Raw genomic sequence first — 15,334 nt, 5'->3', positions numbered from 1 at the left:
ACAGCCTCCGCCCTGGCTGAGGGGCCAGGACCTGCTCCCTCCAGGCTATATCTAAAGGTGGACGGACAGATGTCTACTCGGAGGTGAGGTGCCTGAGCTGTGACGGTTGTAGCTACCGAGCATGAATCCTGGGTCCCCCACAGAAGCATCCCAGATAGGCCTTGCGTGCAGCTTGTGGACGCCCTGGTGTGTTCCTGCACAGGTCCTCCCAACCTTCGCAGACCCTCCACACAGCGCACATAGTGCTCACAATGTTTTGTTTTCCGCCTTAGCCCATCCCTCTCCAGGGCTCCCACACCTGCAGCCGAGTGTGCCCGCCGCCAGCTTAAAGACTTTGGAGTCTCAACGTCCTGCGTGTGGGTGAGACGGGGCAAGAGCATCTGCTGACCCCCCTACCGCAAGTGTGATCTGGCCCAGGCTAGTCGAAGCCAGCAAAGAAAACACAATGATGATGGACGTAGCGCTGAAACTTTTTAGACACTAACCCCCAGTCACAAATCTGGGTTGAATCCATAATTGTTCTTTAGCTCACTTCGCCACCCCAGTTCAGACCCAGCCTTATTTGTAGGAAGCTGGCTCTGTATATACTATACCACAGTAAGGTTTAGTGTGCACAGAGTCCAGTGGAACCCCAAAAGTAGGCAGAGGTAAAATCTATTTGTGGTAGTGTGGGCGAGCAGTGAGGCTTTGTCAGAGGGTAGTGTTAAGCATGTTCGAGGCATGTGGGCTGCTAAATTCATATCTTAGCATTAGATCGCCGCCTAGTGTTGGGTCCGGATGATCGCACATTGTTGTCCTGGAAGAGTCTTCGAAGTATCCTGAGATAGGTGGCTCCTCCCCTGGACTACAGTGCGCATGGGCATCGGCTCCATCCCCAGATTGTTTTTTTCCGCCATTGGGTTCGGATGCGGTCTCGACGTCTCTCTGTCGGAACCGAGAAAAACTAACTTTTTAAGGCCAAAAGGCCTTGTTTTCATAGCGTCGGTATTGTTTGCGCACGGTCTCGAGTTCTTCCGTCTCTTGGAGTCGGAATCAGCGGAGTATTTTCACTCTTCGGACATCGAGGCCTTCTCATCGCGACACGACCGCAACTTTCCAGCATGGAGCGGAGTCCGTTTAAGTACTGTCCGCTCTGTGGGTCCAAGTACCCACATATAGACGTGCACCCGGTCTGTAACAAATGCCTTTCACCAGACCATAACGAAGACAACTGCATGGCCTGCGCAAGATTCAGGTCAAAGAAGACACTCAAGCTTCGGCGCGCGGTGCGCCTTGAGGCCAGACAAGCGGCCCCGGATCCAGAAAACATCTTCGGCGACCAAGAAGAGGAGGACCAGAGCCATCATCTTCAAATCTCCCCGCCCGAGACGGAGGTCGAGGCAGATCCGGAACACGACGACGGAGTCGGGGGTCAAGGCCTTGAATACGTCGAAGAGGTAGGGGACGTCGAAGAGGTTTATGGGGCCGCGGAAGATAGCTCAGGGGACGAGCTATGCCCCGAAGGTTACGAAGATCAAGATCGGGTCACGGGATCGCCTTTCGGCCTTACCCTAGACCCCGTACCGCAAGCCACGGCCCCGCCTTCCGGCCCGGCCACGGACAAACTTGCTGGGCAGGCCGTATCGAAACCGAAACCTACGGTATCGACTACACCTAAAATGGCCGACCCGAAATCGAAACCGAAACTTATGGATTCGAGCACACCTAAGATGGCGGCCGTACCGCAGAAAACGACCAAACCCGCTGTTCCATCAACTCCGTCGACCTCCGGTCCACAGAAGTCGAAGAAATCTGTCGATTCCACCGTGTCAAAATCGACGCCGGAGGAGGGATCCTCTAAGAAGGGTGGTCGGCACGGGTCAACCGCTGCGGCGCCGTCAAAGCCCGCAAAAGCCAGCGAAACGGCTCCGGTTCCGACTGGGACTCTAGTCGGACGCGTGGTGGAGACGGAGCCGACAAAGTCACACGTATCGAAGGCTTGTACATCTGCGCATCGATCCAAGGACTCTGGGTCGGCGGCTGCGGCCTCATCGTCAAAGACTCAGAAGGGTCACCAGGACGTCGGATCCGAGGTCAAGGTCAAGACCTCCTCGTCGGCGCCAAAGGCCACTGCAAGTGACACGTCCCCCATCGCCTCTTCACTGCAGAGAATCAGGGAGAAGGCCTTGGCTACGTCGGCTCCGATGCCATCGCCACAGAAGCCGATGGACATTCCGGTGAAGCCTGCGGGTAAGCTTCTTTTCCTTCTGCCGCCAAAAGAGGCGCCGAAGGCCTTTTCAACGAAATCGACGCCAAAGAAGTCGGATTCTTCAACGGCAGGGGCACTTTCAAGTCGGGTACTCGACTCAGAAGAGGATTCGGAGCGTTTTATCGACGCGGACACGGGCAAATTGACCCTTTACAAGAGGAGGATCACTTCACAGCCAGTGGACTCCTATGTCATCCCCCTCAAGAAGAAAAGGCTTCCTCAGGACGCTTCAGGCCTCATGGAACCCATCCAGCCTCCTCCAAGAAGGAGCCCAACTCCTTCCCCAGAACAATCTGAGGGTGAGGGATATAATGAAGATGACCAGTACACCTTCCCCATCAATGAACCAGATGCACAGCCGGATTCATATGATGACATTGGTGACCAAGGCACCCAGGATGTGGGGCAAGACCCACAGCCTGACCCACAACCTTTCAGTGCACGGGCATCCCCAACTGAAGATTCAGCAGGTTTTCATGCACTCCTTGAAAGGGCAGCTGCTAATCATGATGTGGACATGCATGCTGACCCAGTAGAAGAAGACTTTCTATTTGACACTTTTTCAGTCTCTGAGAGGACAGTAAAGACACTGCCTATGCTCAAGGGGGTCCTCAAACATGCTGCGGACATCTTTAAAGAACCTACCAGGGCGAGAGTGGTCAATCCACGTATTGAAAAAAAGTACAGACCAGCACCTGCAGACCCTGCATACATTCGGGGACAGTTGCCGCTGGACTCCCTGGTGGTCGCAAATGCCCGCAAAAGGGCCAACTCCCAAACAACGGGTGAAGCTCCTCCCCCGGATAAGGAGTCCAAAGTGCTAGAGGCAGGGGGCAAAAGAGTAGCTGCACAGGCTGCCAACTTTTGGCGTATTGCAAATACACAGGCACTCTTGGCACGTTATGATAGGGCGCATTACGACACCCTAGAGCGAGTTTTAGAACACCTGCCTTCGCAGTTTCAAGAGGGCACCAAACTGCTTATAGAAGAGGGAAAACTGATCTCCAACGCGGCCATAAAGTGTGCACTTGATGCCGCAGACACAGCAGCTAGGGCCATTAACACTAGCGTCATGCTGAGACGACAGGCGTGGCTACGCATATCGGGGTTTAAACCTGACATACAAACAACCATACTTAATCAGCCCGTCAATCCTGATAGACTGTTTGGTCCAGATGTTGACACCACCCTTGAAAATATTAAAAAAGACACCGAAACTGCTAAGTCTATGGGGGCACTACAGTCACAACAGTTTCGGGGCAATAATTTTCGTCGCTCAGGTGCACGTGGAGTCACCAGAGGGCAGATGGGTCAACAGTCACAATTCTCTAGAGGTGGAGCACAATCCTCGTACCCCAAACAGAACAAGGGGGGTTACCGAGGAAACAGCACCAGAGGACGCGGCAGAGGGAACAACAACTCCCGCTCCTCTGCCCCAAGCAAACAGTGACTCTCTGTCACTGCCCCCCGACCACTTAACACCTGTCGGGGGGAGACTGCAACAGTTCCTGCCCGTCTGGAGAAACATCACCACAGACAGGTGGGTGCTACAACTTGTACAGTACGGTTATTGTCTAGAGTTAAAATCCACTCCACCCAACATTCCACCAAGGCAACGGCCTATGTCCGCAGAGCACTTGCACTTATTGCAGCAGGAGGTAGTGGTGATGCTGCAAAAAGGCGCAATCGAGCTCGTGCCAGTGGAGGAGGAAGGCACAGGGGTGTATTCCCTGTACTTCCTTATTCCAAAGAAGGACGGATCTCTCAGACCCATTCTGGATCTACGTCCCCTCAACCTGTATATACTGTCAGAACATTTCCATATGCTCACACTGCAACAGATTCTTCCCTTGTTAAAACAGGGGGACTTCTTAGCAACCTTAGACCTCAAGGATGCTTATTTCCACATACCACTACACCCGTCCCACAGAAAATACCTCAGGTTCACTATCCAAGGCAAACATTATCAGTTCAAGGTCCTACCCTTCGGAGTCACCACAGCCCCAAGAGTGTTTACCAAGTGTCTGGCGACAGTAGCGGCGCACCTCAGGAGGCAGGGCATCCATGTCTACCCCTACCTCGACGACTGGCTCGTTCAAGCCAAGTCGGAACAACAGTGCGCCGCGGACATGTCGACTACCATTCACCTTCTTCACAATCTGGGTTTCTCCTTGAACTACCCAAAGTCGCACCTTCAGCCGGCACATGTCCGGCAGTTTCTAGGCGCGACGATCAATACCCTGACGGCCATGGCTCAACCAAACCAAGTCAGGATAGACAGCATGCAGTCTCTAATCCAGAAATTCAGACCACAACACTCACTTCCAGCAAGAGTGTTCATGCAGTTGATAGGCATGATGGCCTCCTGCATCTTCATAGTCCCTCACGCACGGCTACACATGCGCCCGCTCCAGGAGTGCTTAGCGAATCAGTGGACACAGGCTCGTGGGCAATTGACAGACCTAGTGTTGGTTACCAGTCGGGCATACGACTCTCTGCATTGGTGGACTCCACACAACCTTTGCAAGGGCCGACTGTTCCAGGAGCCAGTGCCACAGATTATCCTGACAACGGACGCATCTCTCCAGGGATGGGGAGCTCATCTGCTCACTTACACTGTGCAGGGACTATGGACGACGCAGCAACAGAAGATGCACATCAACTATCTGGAACTGATGGCAATCTTCATGGCACTCAAGTCCTTCATTGTACATCTGTGCAACAAGGTAGGGTTAGTCCGGACGGACAACATGACCGCGATGTACTACATTCAAAAGCAGGGAGGCACCCACTCGCCACAGCTGTCTCATCTGGCTCAGAGCATGTGGAAGTGGGCCATTCAGAGGAACATTTTCCTCATGGCAGAACACCTCCCGGGCAAGGACAATCAGATGGCGGATCTGCTCAGCAGGCACAGCCATCAAATGCACGAGTGGGAGTTACACCCATCTGTACTCCACCCGTACTTCCAGCAGTGGGGTCATCCGGAGATAGACCTGTTTGCAACAAAGGAAAACGCAAAATGCCAACACTTTGCCGCCAGGTTCCCTCACCCACAGTCGCAGGGGAATGCGATATGGATGAACTGGTCAGGCAAATTTGCGTACGCTTTTCCGCCAGCCCCTCTGATACCGCTGGTGGCAAGAAAGCTAAGGCAGCACGCGATGACTCTCATCCTGGTTGCTCCAACGTGGGCGCGCCAAGCATGGTACACCACGTTCCTCGAACTCTCAGTGGTGCCGCATCGAAGACTGCGCCTCACGCCCAGACTTTTGACGCAGAACCATGGAGAAATTCAGCATCCAGATCCGCAACAGCTCAACCTGGCGATCTGGCTCCTGAAGTCCTAGAGTTCGGATACCTTAACCTACCTCCAGAATGCATGAACATCATCAAGGAGGCAAGGAAGCCAACTACCAGAGCATGCTATGCTGCAAAATGGAAGCGTTTTGTCATTTACTGTACAGCCAATGACATCAACCCGCTAGATGCATCTATCCCTAACATCATTTGTTATCTGCTACATCTGTACAAGTGCAATCTAGCGTTCACTTCTATTCGGATACATCTATCCGCCATCGCAGCATATCTTCAGAATAGGCAGCATCTCTCAGTCTTCAGGGTGCCTGCCATTAAAGCTTTCCTTGAAGGTCTGAAACGTGTCATTCCCCCAAGAACACCGCCAGCTCCGGTGTGGAACCTCAATGTGGTCCTCACCAGGCTGATGGGACCACCATTTGAACCACTGCACTCGTGTGAACTCCAGTTCCTAACGTGGAAAGTGGCTTTCCTAATTGCTATTACGTCACTGAGGCGTGTTAGTGAGCTGCAAGCGCTCACAATCCAAGAGCCATTCATTCAGATTCATCCAAATAGGGTAGTGCTACGTACTAACCCCAAATTCCTTCCGAAGGTGGTGTCACAGTTTCATCTCAACCAAACTATTGACTTACCGGCATTCTTCCAAAACCCACAAACGGTGGCGGAGAGAATGCTCCATACGTTAGACGTACGGAGGGCGTTGATGTACTACATAGACAGAACACAACCCTTTAGAAAAACAAAACAACTTTTTGTTGCCTTCTCACCACAACACAAAGGCAACCCTATTTCCAAAGCAGGAATAGCCAGGTGGATTGTTAAGTGCATCCAAATATGTTATCAAAAGGCCAAGCGCACTTTAACGATACCCCCAAGGGCGCACTCCACACGCAAATTGGGGGCATCCATGGCTTTCCTAGGGAACATTCCTTTAGAGGATATTTGCAGAGCAGCCACGTGGGTTACACCACATACCTTTACAAAACACTACTGTGTTGATGTGCATTCAAAGCAGCAAGCTGCTGTAGGACAGGCTGTTCTCAAGACACTTTTTCAGGTTTCTGCAGCTGGCACGGGCAACCGCCGCTGATGGAGGGACTGCTATGTATTCTATGCTAAGATATGAATTTAGCAGCCCACATGCCTCGAACTGAATATGCTACTTACCAGTATGCATCTGTTCTTGGCATGTAGGGCTGCTAACATTCATATCGCCCACCCTCCTCCCCGGTGCCTGTCGCAGCTGCAGATATACTATTGTATTCAATCATTAGCATGGACATCCTTTACACTTTTCACTCCATCTTCTGCCACAATGGCGAAAAACAATCTGGGGATGGAGCCGATGCCCATGCGCACTGTAGTCCAGGGGAGGAGCCACCTATCTCAGGATACTTCGAAGACTGTTCCAGGACAACAATGTGCGATCATCCGGACCCAACACTAGGCGGCGATCTAATGCTAAGATATGAATGTTAGCAGCCCTACATGCCAAGAACAGATGCATACTGGTAAGTAGCATATTCATTATTGTACACACTCAGGCAAGAAATGATGTAATTCACTCATAGACTGAACTCGGACCAATTTGAATCAAAATTTTCATTTTTAGAACCAAGCCAGGCTTGGTGCAGTTAAGTGAAATACTTTGCAGGTATATTCCATTGAAATGCAATTGGTTTGTTTACTGGTAAGTCAACAGTTAAAATGAGTTACTTTGAGATTAGAATAAACATTGCTTTTCAGACTACTTTTTAAGTTACTTTTTCTACTCGGTGTGATATGCCTAGATGTCACACTGGGACATTTCCTAGAGAAATGGTAAGTAATTCAGTTTTTGTACATTTGCAGTTTTCAAAGTTTCATACAAACCAACTCCACAAGAAAAGCAGTCACCTGGAAGCAAAGCTCCTGGTGTTAGTTCTCCGTGCAGAGGCAGGCGACGTCTGGGATTCCTGCAGGGGTCAACCCACGGTGGACTCTGACTCTGGACCGCTGGGAGACCTCACTGGGACCGGTAGGCCACTCTGACTCTGGCCATAGGAGTCTGGTGCAGTGGTGGTTCCTGGCATCGGGTTTTTTTTCGTCCTCAGCAGGCTCTGATTCTTTCTTGGCTGTTTCTGTTTCTTTTGAACAGAGCTGCTGTTCACAGGAGGCTCAGTCTTTGTTGAAGGCAGTCAGTCGTCCTAGGGGCTCTGGAGGTTGCTGGCTACATGACAAAGCGACTTTTGGTGTAGGATCTCTGGAAACTGCAGATGGGCTGGTAGGGCTGGGGCCAAGTCAGTTGTTCTCTGCGGTCTCTTCTGCTGGGCGGCATCTGTAGTACTTCTTAGGTAGCAGGAATCTCTCTTCTTGTTTCAGGGCTGCTCCCTAACTACTGTATTTAGGGGGCGTTTTAGGGGTCTAGAGGTCAGTAGCCGATGGGCTACTGACCATAGGGTGACAACACCCTTGGTGTTCTCACCCCTCGTGGGGGAGTGGGCATAATCCCTAATCCTTATTGGAGAGTGCCTGACATGTGCAAGATGGTGGACACTGAGGAGTGGGCTTCATCTCGCCTCCCTCACCTGAGGGGTCGGATTGGCAGATGTGGACACACCTTCTGGGCTGTGCTAGCTTTTCCCACCTGTCTTCCCGCCGAAAAGGAAGGGAAACTGAAAGGGGCCTGCTTCTGGTAGCAGGAGAGGCTGGGGGTCGTGTTAGAAAGGCGGCAAGGCATTTGAAGCTCCCCTGCCATAGGTTGTCCTTCCTGACCTGGGGGAGGTGTAACCACCTCTGACCAGGAAAGGCTTTGTTTCTGGGCTCAGGGAGCGAAGGCTCCCACTCCAGGGGTCCAGAAACCGGTCTCGTGGTGGCAGGCTGGTGTGTACCAGTCAGGGAACACACCAGAGGCTGGTCGTTTTTCAGGGGGCATCTTCAAGATTCCTGAGAGGTTTGTTACCAACCTTCCCTCAGTAAAGCAGTTATGGTGCTGTTGAGTTCGTAATGACAAACTCCCAGACCATATACTCTTTGACATTACTGCACTTACAATGTCTAAGAAGGGACTTAAACACTCTACAGTGCTCATGCAACTACCCTCACCAGTGCTATAGTGCAACCAGCTAGAGGGACTTCTAAGGGTGCCACAATGTGCTGCAGCCCTTAGAGGCCTTCCCTGGTCACAGTGCCCTTGGTGTCCATTTTACCTTTAACAAGGGACTGACATGTGGCCAGAGAGGTGCCAATTGGGGGTGCACGGTACAGTTTTGGGAAAGAACACAGGCCCTGGGAACCTGATTAGCAGGGACTCGCGACACCAAGTCAAAGTGCATCCGAAATCTAGCAAAAAGTGGTGGGGTTACTGCAACAGAAATACAGCTTTCTACAATATGCAAATCAGTCTTGACCCTGTTCCTCATTGGAACAGTCCAGCCTATACTGCCAAGCCAGAACGATGACTCCCATGTAACCTCTCGTGCCCCTTCCCTCAGGGTGCCACGGGCTGACACGGGGTTCCCACAGAGGGGCACAATTGCACTGGGCACAACTGGGGGACGCAAGCAGGACCCAATCATCCATTGATTTAACAATCTCGAAAAAAGTGTTAGTCACAGAGTCCTTACCCCACTGCCATAATGAGATCTGGCAAGACCAGAGCAACTTCTAACATGACGAAGAAGCTCGGCCCGAAGGCCAAGGCCACAGGCACATCAGTAACCGAAAGCCCCATCATTTTCCCACAAACCCCAAGCAGTGCCACTGATGCAATCTATAAAAAAACTCAAGCCAGGAAGGCGTAAATCTGACTTTCTAATTTCTCCAAGGTCCTAAGACCTGCACCTTCAATTCAAGACTCTGCCTGCTCCTGCCCCAGAAAGACAAGCCTCTTAACAATTCCAACCACCGACTAGTTGTCAACGCGCAAGTCCATGCACTAGAAACCCATAAGGAAATCGGGGAACTGCAGTTTGTCTCTATACAGACCACATCACAGGAGAAAGTCGGCACAACCCCCAAACTGTTGCTCATTTCACACCCAGCAGCCAAGACACCCGCCCACCAGAAAGATCCATGGGAAAATCAACAGAGTGACAAGAATTATTATTGCTTTCTGCTTTTGTGATGTAATCGTGGGGATCACGATGAGCAATGTCGTTGCAATGTCCAGTGTCACAATGAAAACAGAAAATAGGTTTTAGAGATGGTGGTTCTTGAAATACACTATAAAACATGAGTTTGAAATGTACAGTAATAAACCTCTAGTGTGTGAAATACTGTAATGTAGGTGTTAATAGAAAAGGCGCCATCGTCACAGTTAGCGACGTCATTGCAACATCCCGAATAACTGGGAGAACGGAAAATAGGTCTGAAATATGGTTTTAAAAGAAACTTAGTACAAAAATATGGGTTTAAACATGCTTTGAAAGAAGTATGTATATAGTAATGTGTAGTGCAATGTTCAGACTGTTTTTTTAACCTATTTTTGGATATGTTGGTGGCCATTGAATGTCTGCTTTTATTTTCCATTTTTGTGCGGATTGGGTGATGTGTGAGGTCATAAACAGTGCATTGCGTAGGCGCGAGTTAGTTAGCTCAGCAAACTAACTGCTGAATTTCCTTGCTTTTGTACGAGTGAAATACCAGCCTAACTATAACTTGTAACCTTTAAAATATGATCCAGATGTTTTTTCCTTTTTGTTTGTTGCTTTATTTGCTGTCTTTCAATTGCTACTTTCCTTCATAACCTGCTCTCTTTTTGTTCCTTTGTTCTTATCGGTTGCTGCTAATCGCCTTTCTTTTTCCTAGTTCTCATGTTATGGAAGTTGTCCTTCGGGTTCCGTGTGTTTTGGGGCGTTTTCCTTCTCTGTTCTGTGCTTCACTCAGTCTAATACTATGGTCCCCAGTTTTCTCATTCCCCCACTCTGTGTGGTTCTCCCTCTGCTCCTCAGGTCTCAGTGCCCAGGTTCGCTGTGGGAATCGTGATAGGAAGAAATGGGGAGATGATTAAAAAGATCCAGAACGATGCCGGAGTTCGGATTCAGTTCAAACCAGGTGGGTCTCTTCTTGCTGTGTTGCACAGATGGTCATAGCAGACTTAGTGCTGCTGGCCCAGTACAGTGTTTGTGTCCGAAGGCGCGTAGGATGAGCACCGGATTTTAACAATGCTTATTGAAATGTCTGTGTTCCACTCCAGGTGCTAATATGACTTCTCCTCATGTCTAGCCCCTTCCTCTACATTCTTAGGGTCTGTATCTCGTAGCCAGGACTTCCTAACATTAATTGCGCAGTCGTTAGGAGCTTTGATAGGCGAGCTCAGCCGTGTGTAGCCCCTCCTGCTGGTTCCCCAGTCTTTCTGCTTAGAGCTGGAGCTTTATCACATCAGAGCTTATTTCTCCTCTTTTCTAGTACTTCCTCACCTCTGCAGGTACCAGCCTCTGAGCTTTTTACCTGTTCTTAATTGATACCAACACTGACCATTGTTGAGAGGTTTTCTGAACAGACAAAAACTAAGTGTAGCCCAGGAAATATTATGTTAAGTGACCGGGGGATTATCCTCTTCTTGAGTGGTTGTAAAACAGTCAACTAGATTTTTTGGTAATTTCGTTCAAGGTCAGGCAAATGTAGTTCAAAGGACAAAAAAGCCCTCCCCTACAAATAAATGCATGTTGCTGCATTGGGTTCCTTCTCCATGACTTGATCATCCACAGAGGGCTCCGTAAGGAACTCTTATTTGTGATGTTTTGTAGTGTTGTGTCCACCGGTCATTGGATGTTGCTATGCCAATAGAGTAAACAGGTGACCTGTTCATCACTCACTGTTCTGTAAGGTCTCAGTGAGTCCTAATTCAAAATTGTGTGTGGGTATGGTTGAAACTTCTTTTCCTTATTGTAATAAATTGGATGATTAGTTGTGAAGGATAGGAGTCCTTCATAAGCAATATTGCCTGTAGCTTTATTTTAAGGTAGCACTTGATTCTACCCCAGAGACTCAGAGCAGCCAAAGTCCTACTCGGAGGCGGTCGAGTGAGCTAGAAAACCTCTCAACACTCAAATTATTGACCAGCCAGTGCTTTTTCTTTTAAAAAAGAAAGCATTTATTACATCCACACATCTAGATGTTATGCATTAATTATGTCTACAGTCGGGTAGGTGGAAATGTCTGACACCCACAGAGCAGGTGGGACACCAGCAAGCCACAAACGTTAATTACAGTACCGCTACTCATATGCCAAGACACTAACTTAATATGAGGGGTGTCCTTTCCAAGACAGCATGCCTACAGGTTTTGTCAGGTTCTCGCCACATTAGTAAAAGCAGAGACCATGCTATAATCCACGGTTGCAGCATCACTGGAAGCAGTGGTTACAGTACCAACAATACTGTTCATTATACTGTAAAACCATGTTGTGCCAACCATCCTCATTGTCATCGCATTGGATTTAAAAACGTGTCCTATAGTTTTAATTCTACTTTTACTATGCTGCCACTGCAGCATTAGGACCATCCAACAGGGTTACCCACACTCAGGGGCTTAGGAGCGCCAGGATAATTTGCAAACCTGAGTACTCTCCCGGGGTCAGGAATTCAATCCCCTGGGAGACTTGGACCCAGGTTCCCAAAGTTCTTCTGATGGGGACTGCTGGAAATCTTCGTTGGTGCCCCCGTCCTTCGTGGTACATCACAGAAAGGCAAATAAGCAAATTTTCAGCAGGAACTTTTGAGGCTGTCCTGTGCTCCTACAGAGAGCCAATTAGATGAGTGGTTTTGCCACTGTGCTGAAATACTTTTTTTTATTTTTTTATTTGCGTATCGTGCCTGGTTTTGATTTTTACATGTTAGGTGCCTGTGCCCACTGCGCACCCAGGTTCTGCCAGTGTGTTTGGGGCAGTAGGACGAGCCCACTCCTGCCCAGCTGACTTCCCTCGCTGTGGCACCAAGGAATGGTGTTAAGCAGGGTAAAGCTCCTTCGGTGCTCATACTGGCGGTGGACGGGAGGCTTTGAGCGGGATGTGCCCGCCACCTACATCCATCGCCCTGAGGTAGACCACCCTGGAGTGTCCATGGCTGCCTCGCCCTCAGGGTGAGGGGGAATTGAACTTTGGTGCAGATTTTGCCTATATTTGATGTGTAATGCAGTCGCACATCAGGCATACAATAAGAACTCCAGGTCCGCAATATGAATGTCGACTCGTAAGGCTTACCCCAGGCTAGCACCAATCCTTGAACAGTCTCTTCTCTAAAAAACCTTCCTGTGTGAGATACCGAGTTGCGCAAGTCAGTAGACTCACTCACATCCTGCACACGTGAGCCCTCACATGATTGTGTGTAGAAGGTGGACAAGTTCATTTTCACAGAATTTACTTAATGAGACTCAATTTTTTTGGGTGGCTTCAGTGAGTCGCATTACCAGGTAGTCCGAATTCAAGAAATTCAGGCGGATTAAATGGTTGGAGCCAATTTGCTACACTTATAAGATTAAAAAAAGAACAAAAATAAACCCCTCTGAATCTGTTAAGCTTAGCTTAAGGTCTACCTGTTAAGTTTGTCTTTAACGTGTGCACTGTCGGAGTCATTGGCATTTATCAGGACAGGTCCATAGGTGTAGTGCTTCTAACCTTATCCCTCCTCTATACTACCCCTGAGGAGCCTGCTAGAAAACACAGCATTTCTATACATACACTTGGAAGACTGTATGGTATACGTTACAGTATGGGTTATTCCTAGCCCATGAGCGTCTTGTTTACCACGTAGCTTGAGTACTGCCTCCTAGTTGGACACTTCAGTTTGTATCTCCTCCACCCCATTCATAAGGCTGACTCATGCTGAAAAATCTAATGAGGTTTGCAGCACCCCCATGTGCGAGATAAATAGGTGTTTGTGGTTTCAACCTACTTGTCAGGACCCCTTGCTCTTCATTGGTGCTTTGAACCCTTTTTCTGATGAATACTTCTAACCACAGATGTCTCGCTTTGTGAATATCTCCAGGTGCCAGACTGGACCTGGAGGGATTCGTCTGCAATTCCCTTGTGCACCGGTTGGTGGAGTTGTGCAGCTATTCTCGCTCGAAGTTGAAGGCAGACACATTCTCACTCTCGATGCCATTCACTGGAGAGGTCCTCTTCTGACTCTACATCGCTGGGTAAATCAGTGCAAGAAAAAGCACAAAGAATAAACCGTACTCTCCTTCCCCTGTTGCAGAGCCCATCCCTCCGCGCGTCCTGATCCATTCCAAATTCCTGTGTCCTTCAGCAGTGCTATAACCTGTCTAGGTCTTCAAAGGATCTATGTTGCGCATATTTAGCACCCTACCTACGCTTATAGACTCTAGGGAGGACTCCAGTCAGACAGTTGCTGGCAGCTGCATACCAGACTGTGCCTCTTTACCCTGATACGGGGGACTTCCCCAACTTGGGGGCCGATGCCAGTCTTGCCCCCTCAACCAACACAGATTTTCGCCAGTTTCTGTGCATCGGCAATTGCACAAACGCCAGTGGATGAAAAGATGGTCTTTTTAGAGTCTGAAACAATCCACTTCCACCAAAGTTGTTCCCACTTCTACTGCTGACCGCCATGCAGCCCCATTTAGGGTTAATGGGGTATTGCAGCTACCAACCGTTTTGAGATCCAGAACCACATGATTGTGATGATTAGGGTGACTATTTCTAACCAGTGGATTGGAGACTTTCCGACACTGGACAGAACTCTCCTCTTGCCCCTTCCACTGAGGGTGTCGGCATCTTTTGCTGTGGACATCAGAAGGACTGTTGAAGTCCTCAACCTCCAACTGCTTCAATAGAGGTCAAAACTAATGTTCTTCCAGAAGTCCTGCACCCTTTAGAGCCACTCCGTCCATTCATTAAGGCCAGAACAGATACCATATTGACCAACTGAGCGAAACCTCGAACGTACCTGCCTGTGAATAAGCAATTTGTGAGACATCACAGACCTACGCCAGGCGACCCATCTTTCCTCTACCTGCATCATGAGTCTTGTGCAATTTTTCACTAGCCGTTTGAACCCCAACTCTTTTCCTACTGTGCCCGCAGATTTGGAGTCCAAACAGATAAGGACTTTGGGAAGATGTGAGCCTAGTCCTATATCATTTCGATAAAGTTGCCTCTTAAGAAGTTACTAACCTGCATTATCGGACAGGGTGAGCGAAATCTCAACTGCGTTCCGAGAGGAGTTTACCACCAATTTGTCTCCGATCAGAAAAGAGGATGCAAAATAAGTCCTAACTGGGCTGGGCGCCCCCAGTTGTTTTGGTAGAGCAGTCAGTACCACCGTGCCTAGATGAGATCCAAGTGCTTCTCCAGTCATGACCATGCAGATTGTCACCTGCCTCTTCAGAGACAAACTTAAAGCGCTTCAAAGAAAACTGAGTCATAGCATACTCCTTTACCTTCCAACGCCAGTGCAGCCATATCCCTAATACTATTGCCCTTTTCAAGGTTTCAGAATTGGACATCCAGCATAGGAAACACCAAGGCCTTCCTCCTGAGCAACACATTTCATCTTTTTGAGGTAGCGGACTGCTTTTTAAAATTGTCCAGAATGGATATGCGCTTCCTTTCCTGTCCACACCTCATGTCCCACCTACACCACATCAGCTTGAATGGATATGCGCTTCCTTTCCTGTCCACACCTCATGTCCCACCTACACCACATCAGCTTCCAGATGACCATTTGTCCATTCTACAAAGGGAGCTATCCAGACAGTAAACTCACTAAGAGTACGTCTCAAAACAAAAGGGAAGATGTAGTTCAAAAAACGTTCCCGGAT

At 49.2% G+C, this 15,334-nt stretch overlaps 1 protein-coding gene across 2 annotated transcripts in view; it reads left to right on the top strand.

The window, feature by feature from the left end:
- FUBP3 (far upstream element binding protein 3) overlaps positions 1 to 15,334 on the top strand; it is a 303,302-nt gene that overhangs the window by 115,137 nt on the left and 172,831 nt on the right. For both annotated transcript variants that reach the window (XM_078646216.1, XM_078646214.1), the window contains exon 10: positions 10,501 to 10,603. In XM_078646216.1, the coding sequence (XP_078502342.1) occupies positions 10,501 to 10,603 (103 nt within the window). The remainder of the gene's footprint in view (positions 1 to 10,500; positions 10,604 to 15,334) is intronic.

Source organism: Lissotriton helveticus, chromosome 5_1 (assembly GCF_964261635.1).
Source record: "Lissotriton helveticus chromosome 5_1, aLisHel1.1, whole genome shotgun sequence".
In the NCBI taxonomy this organism is placed as follows: domain Eukaryota; kingdom Metazoa; phylum Chordata; class Amphibia; order Caudata; family Salamandridae; genus Lissotriton; species Lissotriton helveticus.
This window is presented reverse-complemented; position numbering and strand designations above follow the sequence as displayed.